The following is a 17,191-nucleotide window of genomic DNA, read 5'->3' as shown; positions in this document are numbered from 1 at the left end:
CCTTGTATAATTTCTTATATTGAATTCTGCAAAGGAAAACTAATCGAAATCTAATGTGAAACGCCACAAATTTCTAAAAGACCTGATTTTCTTTTATTTTTCTAAGTTTGGCTTGATCCCTGCTAATAAAAGATGCTTCTTCAGATTTCTACATATTTCAAGTCAATAAACACAGTAGCTGATTAAGATAAGAAGCATTGTAGACCTCACCCTAAAGATTAAAACTTGGGCCAGGCTGAGCTGTATTCTCATTAGAAGCACACACACTAAAGTAAAATAAGAGGAAAGCTCAAAAAATCATGCCACTATAATCAAAAGCAGTTAACTTCAAAAGGAAAAACAAAGCTTTGCTCTGTGCATTAGGATTTAAAACCGGAGTGGATATCTGGATTCTTATGATACTTTAACTGACTCTGACAGTTACTGAACAATCCCCAAACAGATGTAGTAAACCTAGCTGAAAAAGAGAGTGATGGAGCAAAAATGCTGGCTCAGTTTTTGAGAGAGCTGAGAATATTCATTTAACAACGAATCTTTGGGAATCTGAGGTGCTCTGACTCCCACAAATGGTACCATGTCCCAGAAAAAGCAGGAACAGTGCTGGAACAAAAAGTCTTTCAGCATCAGCCCTTCCAGAAGAGTTTGTGCATCTGAATTTTTCACTGGAGCTCAAGTCAATTCTTAAGTACCAAGAAAGGATTCACATGACATGGGGATTACACAGACAAAGAACAGAATACAGAAACCTCTTCCATTTCACTGGGTGAGATCACAGTAATCTGCAGACAAAACCCACAAGTTACAACATATAATCATTGCCAAGTGTACACAGCAACTCTTCTTTCATTCTTTAAGCCTTTTTCCTTTCTGACACTGAATATGTGCAGCACCATGCAAGTTAAATATTTTAAAGCCATGGGGCAGAACTTTGGCTTCCTCTGACATAGGAGCACTGCTTGGCCAAGGCACAAGCTTCCAAATTGTTTCTATTTGGACATTTGGGGAGGGATTTTCCAAAGATATCCACAGTGATGTAACTCTGCTCTCACTCAAGGATAGTAAAACCTGCACTGACTTTGGTGGGACCCAGAAAAATGAATGTTATGCAATCCATGGAGGAACCAACAGAACATACACAGCTGAACATCCACTTAAGAATTTCCTTGTATTTTAGTCCAGAAATTTTGCAAAACTATTTGAAGATTAAAGCAGTTTTGTCTCAATTTCACCATTCCTTAGCATAAAAAAGCAAAGCACACACCTTCTATGAAATTATTTCATTATTTTCTCAATCATGTTATCAGTAAGTTATTTTCTTTTACTTTATTGAACAGCATGTTTATTTAAGAAAATTAATGCTTTTAAGAGAACATGGCAGAATTTTAAAATCAGTGTTATAATTTTCTCCTTCAGATTCAGAATACTTATTACACCAGAAAAATGATTAGGACAATAAGGCAAGATGAATGTTTTGAAAACAATAGCTTTAAAAACTGGACTCTTCTCAGCTACATTTCTGGCATCTGCTACATTCCATTGCTATGATGTGCTATTCAGAAAAGATTTATGCAGCCAAGCATTTTTCCCTAAGATCTTGAGCTCAGCTATTGATTTTATAATTAAATTGCCAGTAATTCAATTTTGTTAAGCTCTAAAAAAAAGAACAACTTCAGATATTTTTGTTGATGGTAATAGCTAAAGGATTCAGAAAGCACAGGAGCTGTGTAAAATAGAATACTTGTATCACATACATCAACATTACAAATTATATTTGGGAAAGAAACCCACACAAAACTTAGGACAACTATGCCAGCAATTATTTGCAGGTAACTTCTAAGTTATTAGATTTTGGTCAGAGACTTAGAAATTTATTGTTTGGTATTACCCACATGAAAAATATGTGTATATTTCATTAAAGAGAGGGAGGCAGGGTATACATAGAGATGTTTGCCTTTTTAATCCTTGGTAGTATCTTTTGATTGCCATGTGCCACCAGAAAGAGAAATTTGTTATTCTACCAATGCTGCTTCTGCCTTTTTGAGTTCCACAGAGACCTTTCCAGAAACGCAATTCACTTGTAAATTAGTGAAATAATCTCCCAACAGAAGAGCAATTCCTCACATGCAGAGACAGACAGAGGGAAGGCCTGACTGGTGGCACTTCTGATAGACAATGCTTTCGCCAGTTCCAATGGCAAGATTTTAGCAGAAGCACAGCCAATCCAAAATAAGATCAAAATATTAGACATCATGGAAATAGTATACTGCCAAAATCTGACTGGTCAAATAAAAAAAAAATACCAGTTATAAACCAGTTATATAATAAACTGCAAGCAGAGCAGCTAGTGCACATCTGATGTACCCCTGTGAGGGAGGAGGCCCATTTTTGTTATTGTTACACTTCCTTTAAGTATCTTTACCAGCCTAACAATTTTTCTAAAACCCCACAACTTCTAACCTATTGTACAAATTATGTAATTTTTCAACTCCAGCATTTTGTTCTTCTATTTTTGTGTGTAAATGACATATATACATGAAATATAATGACTCCTTGGAACAAAGTTAAAGCCCAAGATAAATTAACATCATTTGGGTTATTTGATATTTAAAATGCTGGAGACGTGGGAACCCATAACCAGAATGAAATCTTTCAGTTATTTTAGATTTCATTGCAAAAGACATACTACTGTTCCTTTCTGTACTTTTAATGACTCATTAGACAAGTGATTTCAGGATTCTCTGTACGCTTTCTATTTCCATTGAGTGCAGTATAATATGTGACTATCATACCCTGGATATGGAAGATAGTTAGACAGAATCAGAAGAAGAAATAAAAGTTCAAATTTTAAACCCATTTATAGAGTTTTCCTGTAAATTCAAGACAGCAAGAAAAAACAGTTGTCTGCACACTTAAAAAAAGTCACAGAGGACTGGGTCACTTGTACAAATGACTCTGTGATAACTTCAACCATGAGTCTTTCTCTCCACCTAGAAAGCAAGTTACGATTAAAAAATGCCTTGAGTTTCATAGTATGGATTTGTCACTGCACAGTTCTTAATTAAAAGAGCTCTGAGAAGCCAGAGCATGCATCTGAACAAAAAAATCTCTGTTCAAGACAGGGAGTTGCAGCTTTCTGGCTGACACCCATTAAGAAACATATTCATGACAGAAAAATGCTGGAACTAGAAAAAAAATTTGATTGCATTGTATCCTTTCAAAAATTGCATTAGCTGTGTGACAATCTTTTCATGGATCTACCCTGTGTTCATGGATCTACCCTACAAGCTCTTGCACATATTTAGCTCTGGAAAAAGAAAAAGCAGTTGTACTGGGAGAGAGTGTACTGGGAGATAGTTGGACTGCTCTGGGGATATCCAGAAGAAAAATGGTTTCAAAAACAGGAACTAACTTTTTGTCACTTTTTGAGTAAATTATTTTCCAATACACACTTTTTAAGTCTACAAGAACTTTCAAACATTAATTTCTTCGAAAATATGCCATGCTGACACTTCCATGCAATATTAACTGTATTAATTATATTATATTAATATATTATATTAACTATATTAATTAATATAGCAGTAGTTTTAGAGGATTATGCAATCTCAGTTACCACTGTGGTAGCCTCTATTGTCAAATTTGACTATTTGCTACACTGGAATTTGGACAAACCAATAAATAACTGAAAAGATGTTCAAAAGTTACTGAAAAGTAAATTCACAGAATGGGAACTGGTAAACATCTTTGGGAGCTGAAATCTTGAGAGCAATTAGAAAAAATTGTTTCCAACTAACAAATTGAAAACAGTCAACATAGTATTCAAGCAGCTGTAGCCCCAGACAATAGGGGAAAAAAATAAACCAAAAAACTCCACAAAACCTACAACATGGAAGATCATAAAGAAGAACACAGTGGTACCAAAAATATAGGACTGGAGTTGAGTTTAGAGTGGAAAGTAGCTAATCTTTCCAGAGATGGCGATTAGAATGGAGTTGTGTGAAAGATATCTGGAGGCCAGACTACATAGGCACACTTCTAACTCTGAATTGTACACTAAATTTTCCTGTACTGCAGCAAGAGTTGGAGCTTGGTCTGTCATTTACTGTCAGGAACTGAGCAGACCAACAGGCACTGAACCCAGACAAAACAAGAGGGGTTTCTGGAAACCCTTCCTTCCCTTGATATTTGTGCTTGTATTACAATATCTAGGGCAGGAAAAGTAGTTTTGGTTCAACATATCGCAGCAAGGGATGTACTTCTCCATTGTAACTTACTATTATTACTTTAATATTTTTGTTAACTCTGTAGAAAATGTTGACAGTCTATAGCTAAAATACTTTATTTTCCTGCCACAGAAGAGGTATTTTTCTCTTCCATGATGAGAGAAAGGAATTCAGAATAATTCAATCAGATGTTTTTTGGACATAGTCTTAACAAGGAATGTAACTTTCCAGGTGAGTTTCCTTACATCGTGGTACCTTACTAGATTGTAGCCACAATTCCCTCACTTCTTCTTTTCAGATTCTTGAAAAATAAACATCACGTATGTTTTCTCCACTTTAGTATTGTATAGCTATCTCAGGCATCTCTGTGTTGTGGTGGTGTAAAAATGCAAATTTTAACATTTCTTTATCAGCAAGTGATAACTGAGGCCTTGATCTAGCAATCATTACATGTTACACCTTGTGCAAAACGCTTAAGCAATCCCACTAAGTAAACAAATACTATGTTCTAGCAAAAATAACCATGGACATTAAAATAGGCATCTAAAATCTGCAAGATCAGCCCTTCTGATTAATTGAGAAATGCTGACTTTGCAGTGGTAATGACTCACTTCTAAAAGGTCCATTGGGATATTAAATCAACCATTTTAATTACTCAGTATTAATTGTGATACATATTGAAATGCACATCACACTACTAGCATGTTAGGAACTTTTACCTGGAAAACTTCTGTTTCTAGTTAACACCTTCACTTCAGGATGCAATGCTTCTCACATTAGCAATCCACAGGAGAAATAAAGCGGCGTTCGCAAAGACTTCAGCTTTTTAATAAGACAGAAACACATTTTGTTCTAAAATTTTCATTCACTTTATTGAGAGCGACTGACAAGTATCACAAAAAATTATTTTTTTCACATAATAACTTCTGTCAGGGCAGCCTTTTGTAAAGCACAGCCCAGATGGCCACAAGGCATCTTGGGCCTGTTTTTGGATATACTGCTAAGGTAGCTATTTCTATTATGTGTTGTGGTCAATAGTATTGACAAACATTCAAGCTTTTGTTGGCTATGTTTTTTAATTTCTAACAGTGAACAAAGAAAATGAGGCAAAAATAATTTATAAACAGATTCTAAAATAGTGAAGGTTGTAAAGATTAGACCTTCTGTATTCTGTCTTTGAAGGTAAATTCTTCACAGAGAGGAACATTATTTAGCCTTTGCTCTAATAAAGGAGTGCCGAGACCCTGTACAATGAGGTTGTAGTCAGCTTAGAAATGCCTGAGCACATTCCATATTGGTTTGGCTGTGAGGGCATATCAGAGGAGGGGGAAAAATCACTGTGCTTTTAAGGCAGCACTGGCATGGTTAATGCAATGAGGTTGAAACACTTAAGGAAAAAGAATTATCAACACCATCAAAAGATTATAGCTAAAAAAAGTAAACAGAGGCAATGAAAGGCAGGTTCCTGTGAAATTCATTTCAACAGTAATTTACTTTTATATTAACAATCTGTCAACTAGGGGAAATACAAGAAAGCCAACTAGCAACTTTTTCTCCGCAATATTTGTATGAACAGAAATTCTAAACACGTCTCAAGCCAGCAAAAATTTAGATATTAAACAGAACATAAAAGGGATAGCTTATGATATGTTTTGTTTAAGTGAAATTAAAATATTAAAAAAAAAACAAACCCAAATTGACAGAGAAAGAAGAAAGAATAAAGAAACCTTGGAGCTATTAGTTAAATACATAGATTCCTTCTGACTAATCTCTCAGTTACTCATGATTTATGTATGCCTCTGTAAGGAAAGAGACTGCCAGACTGAATATTTTTTCCACACTTTTTAAATTTCCTGACTTTTTCCATAACTTTCAGAAATAAGAATTTCCATGCCTGAGTCAGGGACAGAGCTATCAGTCACATTTACCCTGCTCAGCAATAAATGCACACCCGCTCCCACCCCTGGGATGCCATGAGAGGAGCTGGACAAAGCACCAGTAACAAGGCTATAAAACCACCCCCTGCTCTGTGTGAGGATTGTGCTGACTGACTGGCTGGGCTAATGCCTTGGCACTTCAGTTCTTGCTCTGCACATGGTAAGAAAGAGGAAGATAAGGGAATGTGCTGACAACCGTTTCAGCATTTGCCCGGTGATAGGATCTTTGGCCCCGTCTGGGGTAGGCGGCTTGAGACGTGTGGTGAAAAAGCCACACTTCCTGACTTGGCTGTGCCAGATAAAGCCCAGTCCATTTTCACTGTGTCTCTAACTCTCGCTGCTAGTGCTGGTGGCATGAGAAATACTTCCCACCATACTGACTTCCCATCTCTTATGAGGCGCTTCTGAACCCGCAGATTAACTCTGAAATGCTCCCGTAAACAAGGGAGGACTTCATCCCCTCCTTTATCGACACAGATGCAATTATGGAGCATAACAGACAAAGATGATCTTATATTGTGGATCATCACCAGACACGAGGGTGAAGGACCTGCCTTCAGATTTTTTTATTTTTCTTGATGAATTAAATACAGCAAGAAATTTTGCTTTGAATCATCACTTAAAATTAAGATTCCAGGGGCTGTAACAGAATTTAAATTTACACTTTTGGGAGCTCCTGAGAATTGATTAAACTGCTCTGAGGACATGGAAAAGTGACTACAGACAGCAGTGCACTTTACTGATGGATGACCAAAAGGACAAATGTTCATTTCAACATTGCTATAGTCACAGTGATTTTGTGATAACATCAGCATGGGGCATAATCCAGAAATAGTGCAGTAAGAATTACAGATGTCCTCATGGCTTCATTAAAATAAATATTTTCCACATTCTGCATAAAACTAAATATGGTTGCACAGCAGTAGAAACTTAAAATATTTATTGACTCTTATGTCGTTATAAGTCTACTAAGGACATAAGAAGGTGAAAACTCTTATGAGGATGTTGCCATCTCCTCAAAAGTTCAAAACTCTGAAAGTCCAGTGTTGACAAGATACTCAAAAACTAGACTAGAAAATAATTATGTAAACTGCAATCTGCATTTAAGGTCTCTGAGGAAACTCCTGTTCTGCTCCTGAGTTACCACAGAGAGTGCAGACAACTCAAAAGACAGCACAATACAGAAACAACAGACATTTGATTATGACAACAGAAAAGTAAAAAACCATGGAGGGGACTAAAATGGGAGGGAACGTTTTTGTGAGGTTGCACGCACCTGAAGCAATTGATTTTTTCTTTCCATACTGAACTGTTGCTTCTCTGTGTCAGATAAATTGAAGCCATTGTGACAGAACAAACACCAAGACAATTTTTTAGGCACAGCAAAAGCACTGTCATATTCCAAGAAGTGCAATTTCCAAAGGGTCTTCTCATTTCCCAGATTTTTAACCAGAAGAGATTCTACAGGACAATGATTAAGAAAGAGCTATAGATATTAGAGAAATGTGGAAATTATATAATACACTTCTCATCCCCAGGGAAAGAGAACCGTAGATTTAAACCATTCCTGGTAGATATAACTATACATTCCCAGGGACTGGGATATCCCAGTTTTTTTCTTGACATCTGTTTCACTGCTATCTAAACCTCTTGATGAGGTGTCTTCCCCTCATTTATCTTGCTGTAATTTAAGCCCCCACCCTTTTCTTTTTTTTTTTCCTTTCAACTGCCTGAAAAGATCAGTCTATCCCTTCCCACTGCACCTACCTCCTAAAATATTCTCAGTTCTCATGCAATCCCTCTTCTACCTATTATAGGTAGAAGAGAACTGAGTTCTTTCTGTCTGCCTTGATTAGTTATGTTTTCTAGAACTCTGTTCACTCCAGTTGTTCTCTTCTGGGCTTTCTGAAACCAATGACATGTACATACAAATGAGAAGTTAGGAGTATCTGAGTCTCCTGTAAAAGCAGAGGTAACTAATTCTGTTTGGGACACCCCTATTCTAATATCTCAACTCCTATGTAGCCTGGAAGATAGGCAAGCTGTTTACAAGGGAGGCAAGATGTACACTCATCACAGGGAAACTGAGGCACAGCTAAATGACCCATATAAGACCACCAGGGACATCTACCCCAGACAGCAATGGAACCCTGTTACTAACTGAGCTATGCAGTAACTTCACCCTGACCCACAACACATGACCTGAAGCCAGTGTGTCCAAATCCTCAAGGTTGCTGAGATTTTAACTAAAGTACATGTTATATTTTTATCAATTTTCTCCTGTTCATAGTTCGTTTCAAGTGTCACAATGCATCCATTGATGCCTTTGAGGTATCTTCTGGATTGCACTCCACTTGTGCACCTGCTTTCAGTACCTCACCAATTTGTGGCTGAACATTCTTTCCACAAACCATCTTCCTCCCGCTCGAAGTTTTCTGCTGTGTAATCCCTCTCCTAAACTTTGTTTCTGAAAGCAGGCCCAGTACTGTAGTTTTCCTCAACCTAAACTATAAAATTATTACTTTTGCATTTTTCCATGTCACAGTATGACTGATATCTTTATGCTTATGAATAGCCCCTTAAATAATCCATAAAACCTGGACCTGATGATCATAATCCCTTGCTTGTATGTAACCTCCTCTGGGCAAAGCTTAATAAGCACCAATAGCTTTCTAAGCTTACAGCTCACTAGAGAATCTGGATGAATGTCAGGTTTTTATGAGATTTCTACTGTAAATTCAGTCAAGCTTAAGCTGCCAGAGAGATTATGAATCCATAGCCAAAGTGACCAATACCTTTTAAGAACATGGAATAAAAAATGCAGGAGCAGCAGTGTTTCTCGCTTTGTCTGTCTTGCTCTATTAGAAAAGGCAGATGAAAATGCTCCATTTTGCAGCATAACCTATGCTTTTACATCAACATAAAAAGAAATATGAACCCTGAGGGTCTACAGGCAAGTACTGCCAAATGACAGGTTCCTGTAAAGGTAAATGTCTCATTTTCATTTCAGTCAAGTATTAACAGCAGACTACCTATCATCTCCTCCACTGCTGAACAGCAAACATCCGTCTGTTGAACCTGGGCATTTCCAGTGTACCTGATTTATCTACTAATTCAGGCAGACAGGGAAATATCTTTTCCATTTATTGAAAGTTTTGAAGATTTCAAATCTATTCTTGGAGGCAAGAAAAGAAAAGTCCCCAGAGGGATGCACTTGAGACTGGAACACTTTGTCTGCTTTTACCAATCCAATGGCACCAATCATTTTACTGCTGACGAGGTTAGCCAGGGGCATATGTGATTTTATGGAAGTGTATCTTGGGGTTTAGCACAGGGCTTTTGACGTTACCTGTTCAGCACCAGCTCAGCTAGCCATGGTGTGCTGCAATTAGCTGAATGCACAGGTGAGTTTGTGGTTGGCTTTCTCTGCCCTCACAGCACACTGGCTGGGACCTGCACTTTCACTTACCAGTTCTCTGTTATGCAGAGGAATTAGCAAAGGATAATAATTGTGGTGGCCAAATGTTCTAGTCACCTACATGTTCTAGTCATCTACAATAGTAGATGTAAATTAGAGGAGGTTTTGCTGATTTACTTTGTGCTAAGAATGGCAGCTGCATAGCCCAAGATCAAGTATGGACCAGGAACACGGGGACACAAAATCCACCATCCAATGGAGCCAGAGGTGAGGACAGATCCTAAATGCATTTCTGGCTACAGTTTAATGGAAATGGAAAACACCTATTAAAGTGACATAAATATGGAAAGTGCTATTGCACAGAGACAACATTGTTTTGTCTCTAAAAAAACCAAAACAGTGTAGGTTTTAAAAATTAAAAAAAGCATTTTTAAGAAAAGGAAAAACATTACCAAAGAAGTTAGAAGCCCTTTCTATATATAAACAATCCTTTTTTCCAATAGCAAGCCTGTCAAAGCAAAACTACCCATCTGATACAGAATTAGCTGGGCACCACAAGCTGCTCCAAAATTTTCATATGCTCCAGAATAAACTCCAGACATCTTTTTTCCAGCAAAGCAGCTGGATCTCCTAAAATACTTTGCACTCTAGTGGTTAGGACAAGACATTTACTAAACGAAATCTCTCATTCATATATTTAAAGAAAACAGCCAGAATGTTACATTATGCTTTGCTGAAGTGTCACCACAGATCAAGATGATGTCATGCTTAAACTGATGGTTCTTTACAGTGGACAGTGTTATATGTAAGATATCTTACATATAACTTTGCTGAGGAATGTTCCTATTATTTGAGTCATAAAAGCTTTTAAAAATTATGAGCACACTCCAGGTATTTTACAACTTTGAAATACAGTGAAGGGTTATTAAATACACAATCTGCAGGCACAAACAGTACTTTAGAAAATGGAAGAACTACATCATTATCCAGAGAATTTCAACAACAAAAAGAAGTTCAAAAGAGGCAGGCATTAACAAGATAAACACAAAGAAAGAACAAAATTAAAGAATCCAGAGAAGAAATTCAAAGGAAAAAAATAGTAACAATTAATAACAGCAAAACTTAAAAAAATGGCAAAAAAGAAAATTCAGCAGTAGCAGAGGACCCAAGCTATAAAATCACAAATAGTGATCATGATGCATCACTTTCATCAAAGTGTTATATTGTTCAGAATTCAGCCATACATAAGCATAGTCCTTGGTCATTAAAACTTTGGCTCCTAGATAATTTATTTATACAAGAAGATAAAGTGCTGACTTACCTGCTTGCTGCATGCATATAATATATGTGGTTAACATGCAGAGGCAGTGCTGCAGCTTCCATTTCCAGTGATAGCACCACATTTCACCCACATGAGACATCCTGTGGGGAAAAAAGAAAAGCAACCAAGAACTCAGTGAGTTTTACAAGACAAGAACATGAGGAAGACTCTGTTAGTCAAACTAGTAACTTGAAGTAAATAAAGTAATGAAAATTATGGATGGCCCTGGTATTGTTTAAATGGAGACAAAAGTCTCCTAAAAAGGGTCAGAAATTATATTGTCTGGTTCTTAGCAGACGGCAAAATAGAAGACTGGTCAGCACTGGCCTTCTAAGCAGATAGATATGGGTGGCATTTTAGTAAAAGAAACAAGAAGCACAGTGTGAAAGAGATAAGTTGTAGGTTTTTTTTTTTTTAATATGAAATTTTACATATATCAAAGCATTTATTCTATTTAATTATATATAATATACACATATTTGTTATTAACTAAATAAAGATGGTAGATGATAATTTGCCCCTGCCCTTAACAAGGCTTCCCATTTTTCAGTTCTAATGTTTTGACAACTATGATATTTTCTGCTGACAACTTTTATGAAAATTCTGAAAGTTTCCTTGCCAAGAACTAGGAGCTCATCTGTGCTGCCAGAGAAGTCAGGGACATCCTGATTATTTAAGAAAATAAATGCAGTTATAGAAAATCTCTATCAGTTATAGCTTGAAGTTAAAGTTTCCTTTCCCTTAAAGCCTAGGGGATATTTAACGGCTAAACCAAAATGTTTCCTCCATTGTGGGCAGAACAGGAAGCAAAACTCTTAATAAATTTATTCAGACCTTTAACCATTCATAAAAAATGAATGGTGCTCCACTACATTCACATCTCATCTTATTCAACAAGTCAGCAGCAAGCAAAAGGAAATAACAAATAACGAAATACAACATGCATCATTTTGACCAACTCCTTTCTCTCCTTTTTGGTGATGATAACTGGCTTTTGTTCAGGAAGAACAAATACTACCTAAACTGAGGTAGATAAGGACAAAAGTCTTCCTTCTGCTCCACAGATATTGCTGTGAACCCACCAGAAAAAGCTGGGGGCAAATATAAAACCTTTTTATAAAACCTTTTTTTACACAAAGCGTAAGCTTCTGTTTATGCCCAAAGTGGAAACCAATGCAGCAAGACAAACCATTGTAAAGTAACAAGTAATATTTCAGCTTCAAAAATAGCAATTCATCAAAGCACTCCTGTGGGCTAGCTGCCAATGGGCCCAGGTAAGTGGCACCTCAGCAGACTGCTGCGACCAGTTAGGCTTCCCTTGAGTGCAGAGCTACACAGCACAGGTATCTGATTACAAAAGAAGTTCAGTTCTTTGTGGGTACTTCTATCAAATTAGGAATCTGAAGCAGATTTGTTTTTCTGAGATATTGTAAAGTCAAACTTAACAAGTGTTGAAGACAAGCTCAGAAAACATGGGGCTCTGAAAGACAAGAATCTCTTTGATGAAGCCAGACATACAGTATAACTGGATTATCAAACAATAGAACTATTGTCCTTCAACTTAGTGATCCAAAAATCCCTATTAAAATCTCAGACAACAGAAAGCTGAGCCTTTGAAACGGTTACTTTCCAATGTATATAATTCATAAAACCACAATACCTTTAATATTAATTTAGAAAGCTGAATTTGAACAGAAGTCCTTTGAAGGCATGGAAACAGTAACAGCAAGCACATATGGCATGCATATATACTGACATAGTGGGGAAATGGAAATGTTTGGGCTAACAGCATGGCATACCAGAGATACAAAAGAATTTTCCTGTTCCTACAGAAGAGTTTGCAGGTACATGGCATCCTGCTGCTTAATCTTCCTATGCAAACCTGTAGAAGCAGTTGTATTACTGATTTTTGCTGCTGGTTTGTTTTGAACAAGCACAGTTAACAGTTACCAGACTAGGAAACAATCAATTGTTTATTAATTCAGAATAGATCTGTGTTGATTTTCATCAAACTGGTAAATTGTATTGTCACTTTTGATATCTCTGTGAGCTCAGACAAAGTTTTTGCTCATTTAATAACTGGAGAATCCAAGACACCACATTTGAGATAAATAAAATGAAGGAAAAATAACATGACAAGCTTCTGCTGCTTTGGTCTGGTAAAAATGTATCCAGTCACATTTCCTCTAGTGCCTTTTTGAAAGAACATGAAATTCTGCCTCTGAAAGAGGTATTTAATTTAGCCAATTTCAATTTGCTACTGTTTACTTGCATTGTGGTAGTGCTTACAAGCCAGTACTCCAGGGTGATAGTTTATAGTCTGTTTCCTCATTCTCTCCCATGTAAAAAGTGCTAGGCAAGAAAGATTTCAAGAACATGGATAAGCAACAACAGAGCAGAGAATAAATAAGTGCAAACAATAAGGCAGAAAAGAGTAGCTATAAAGACTTTTCCCTAGAGTAAAAGGCTAGATAATTACATAATTGCTATTAAAAAATACACAACTCTCCACCAAAATAAATAAACAAAACAAATATATAAAAAATAGCAAACTGTCTTCTCCATTTAATTTCTCCACTGTTGAAGGACAAAACAATTCTCTTTACACCACATTGTCTCAGTTTACAAAAAAAAGGTTTATCAAACTCTGACAAGAATGAACACAGAAGCGCATGCTACAAAAACACTCCACTAATGTGGGCACCATGAGTCAGATCTGTTTCTTTTGGAGAGGATTGTTGAAGAACTGTTTTACAGAGCATAAATACTAGCTGAATGCTATAAATTAATGAGGAAATCAGTTATTTATATGTTCCTAGGATCTTTCAGGTACAAAAAGTCAAAATTCAGAAAGCTGACATCTCACTGAGATGTGTAACACTCCTGTCCACACAAGAAGTTGTCAGAGATGGAAGTCAGAAAACACATTGCCACAAAAAGGCTTCTTCTGCAACAAAATCTATCCCTGATATTTTTATTATTTGACATTTCAGGCAATTATGATAAGGTGTCACAATAACTGATAAATACTTCCCAGGCTTTAAAAAGACACAACTCAGTTGCAGATATTATTCACCTCTTAGTAGCCACCATATTTATTTTAAGGATCTTTTTCTTGGTTACTCGTGTTAACATCTAGAAGTGAATACAGACAGCACATGAATAATTCAATAGAAAAATCAGCAAACAATTCTGGGCTTGTTTATAGCTTATCAAGGAATTATATGGTCCCCTGACAGCACTGATTTGATGGCCCAAGAGACTCCTTTGGTCTCATGTTTCTATTTTAAATAGCTTTAAAAAGATGTGTTCTGTCATTTAATATTAATTAACAGCACAGGGAATGGATATCAGAACAGCAATCTGCTAAAAAAATTTAAAACATCATGAGTTTAAGTAAGCAAAGGGATGGACCCTGTAACAAAGGGATGGATCTGTAACAAAGATCTCAGAAGTTATACAAATTATTCCAGTCTTTGGTTACTCAAAAATTGTTGAACACTGTTCATAGTGAGTTTTCTTCTCTATTTTGTATCAGATTAAATGAAAAAGCCCTGCTCTATCCCCAACTGGTAACACACAAGCAGCTCTGAACAAAACACTCTAGACTGTCACAGAACCAAAACCTTTTACCCAATATTTTTGGGAATTATTAGGATCCCTATGGTAGGAATACATCTACTACAGATGGATATAGTCTGAAAACAGCAGTCCCTCTTAAGTTTTTTGGGGTTTTTGGAAGGTTTTGGCCTTCTGTGGAGTCTGATTTGTCTGAAGTGCTAATTTTTCTATGGACTTGCATTTCCCAATGTAGACACTGTGTGACATGACCAGCTATGCACTCTAGCTACCAATTCAGTCCAGCCTAGTCCACAGCTACTTTCATTTCCTATAACATAGGAAGACAATGAACTTATTCACAATTCATTCCAGAAGAGCAAAATAGACATGTAAATTATCTAAACCATAAATGGATAGTAACTTGACCCAGTTCAAGATGGTATTACTGTGAGTTTTGAGTTTTGCTACATCCAACCACTAAATCTTTTGCTCTGCCAGCAGCCAGCTAGCAGACAAACCAGCATCACCTTTTAGGGAATATACAGCCCTGCAGGACAACATACACAAAATGTGAATAATACTGGAGCATTTCATTTGTAGACTGTACCATCCCAAAACATGCAATACAAATTTGAACACACCATCTTCTGTGTTCAAAACTTTGTCAAAAGTTCCCTGGAGGATGTGAATTCTGCCTCAGGCGCACTGACTTGACTTTCTTTGGTCTTTGACATGTCTAAAGCTATTAAGAAAATATAATGCTAACACTTTAAAACTAAAAGAAAGATAACATCAATTTCACTATTTTTTCCCTCACATAGATTGTAAACAAAAATATTTTAAGCTTAATCACTCCCAAGTGGAGCTGCAAGTGAAAGATGATTGCAACTCATAGTTCAGCTCCCCAAGATTAATAGAGAAGTTGATTTTAACTTTGAAATAGTTGCTTTAAACTGTAGTACATGAATGTCTTGAAAGATTAATTACACAATACCCCTTAAAACTTTCATTTTGTTAAGCACTGCTTGTTCCTAATTATTCTTACAGCCACCTTTGAAAACACCCTCATACTCATCAAGGGATTTAAAAAAAAAAAAAAAAAAAAAAAGGACACTGCCTTTTAATTTAAACAGTATCATCCCTATCAGATCCATCTAAGTCCCTTGGCTTTCCTTTCAAAGGGAACTAGTCCCAGTTGCAGGCAACAACTCTGCTGGCTCTTTCCAGCCCGGCAGCACCGCAACACTAAATCTTTAGAAACTCCTGCTTTCTGCCGTAGCTTGCCGGCGCGGTGGGAGAACCCCCTGCCCTTTGCACTTGTGCCGATTTCCTCGGGCGCATCCCCAGCTTCTCGCTCCTGGCTGTGAGCGCACCGGCGGAACGCCTAACCCTCAGTAGCTCGCCCTACCTCCGGCGAGGGACAGTCGGTAAAGGAGAAATACCCCGGGAAGGCGGCCGGGGCAGTGTCCGGCCCGGGGCTGCTGGGGTCGGGCAGGAGGGAGAGCCCCCGGGCCGCCCCTCGGGTGCCGGAGCCCCGCGCTGCCCCCGCTCCGGGCGCTGCCGAGAGCCGCGGCGGGGCTGCCAACGCCTTGTGAAGCCCGCTCTGCCCTCCCTTTGCCTTTCCCTTCCCCTACTTCTTCCCTGCTGGTGCTGGCACCTCACCTGGAAGGCTGCCTGCGGTGCCAGGGCTCCTCGACGGGAGCGGCCGAGAGGCCGGGGCCGGGCGGATGAGGGGGCACCGCCGCTCAGGGCAGGCGGCCAGCGGGGCCAAGCGCTTCGCTGCTTGTCCGCAAGCACGGGGAAATCCACCAGAGCGGCCCTAAGGACGGGGTTAGGGTGCCCTGGAAAGGCAGGGAGCCGGCAGGGCAGCCGCCGACGGACACGGAGCCCGGACGGGGCAGAGCCCTGCCAGCCCTGCCCTCCGAGCTCCCGGCCTGAAACTTCCCGGTTTCCCCATTCCTTCAGCCCTACCTACCTGCACGGCTCTGCCCTGACATTACTCACCACCCGCCGTGGGTGGTGGGGAAGCCCTGCCGATCCGCCCGGGGTGCCTCTCATCGGGGCTGTCCCCCAGCGCCCCGGGCGGCAGCCGCAGCCCGAGCCCCAGAGCCCGGGGAAGGGACACTTACATGGTGACATTACGGGGCGGCTCTCCTCCGGCTCTCAGCAACCATCCTCCCGCGCTGCCGCTCGCTCTGCCTCTGGCCCGCTCCCTCGCCGGCTCCCCGCTAAGGTCATCGCTCCTTGCCCACCTCTCTTCCACGCCCGCGCCGATCCGCTCCTCCTCCGCCGCGATCCGCTTCTCCCACCCCGCGCCGGGACCTGCCTCTCTCTTTGCTCAACTCGGGGAAACTCGGCAGTGCAGGGGAGCCGCCCCGCCCTCTCCCCGCTCCCCTCTCCCCGCTCCCCTCTCCCCGCTCCCCGCAGTCAGGTGGCGGCCCCGGCCCGGCCCAGCGCTCGGGGGACAGGACGGAGCCCCAAGCACCGCTCCCAGGAGCTGCTCCACGGCACCGACGCTCCGGGAGGAGGGGTGCCCATCCCCGGAAAGGCGCTCCCCGGGCGGCACCTTCCAGGCTGCCACGGCGGTGCAGCGACCCGGCTCGCTGGTTAGGGGCTGGGCCAGGGGTGTGCAGTCCCCAAGTACCCCTCAGGAGATGACAGCCGCAGGCCCAAAGCCACCCGCAAGGACACGGGCCGCCTCTGAGACGATTCCGTGGTGGGGACACTGCCC

General features: G+C 39.6%; 1 protein-coding gene across 3 annotated transcripts in view; it reads right to left on the bottom strand.

Moving 5' to 3' along the window:
- Window positions 1–16,741, bottom strand: part of ADGRG6 (adhesion G protein-coupled receptor G6) — a 110,411-nt gene extending 93,670 nt beyond the window's left edge. For all 3 annotated transcript variants that reach the window (XM_005518445.3, XM_014263578.2, XM_014263579.2), the window contains exons 1-2: window positions 16,590–16,741; window positions 10,900–11,000 (exon numbers count right to left, since the gene is read on the bottom strand). In XM_005518445.3, the coding sequence (XP_005518502.1) occupies window positions 10,900–11,000; window positions 16,590–16,591 (103 nt within the window). In that variant the 5' untranslated portion in view covers window positions 16,592–16,741. The remainder of the gene's footprint in view (window positions 1–10,899; window positions 11,001–16,589) is intronic.
- Between the last annotated feature and the right edge of the window lie 450 nt (window positions 16,742–17,191).

Source organism: Pseudopodoces humilis, chromosome 3 (assembly GCF_049639895.1).
Source record: "Pseudopodoces humilis isolate 2021_Gansu_Grassland_sample_001 chromosome 3, ASM4963989v1, whole genome shotgun sequence".
Lineage (NCBI taxonomy): Eukaryota > Metazoa > Chordata > Aves > Passeriformes > Paridae > Pseudopodoces > Pseudopodoces humilis.
This window is presented reverse-complemented; position numbering and strand designations above follow the sequence as displayed.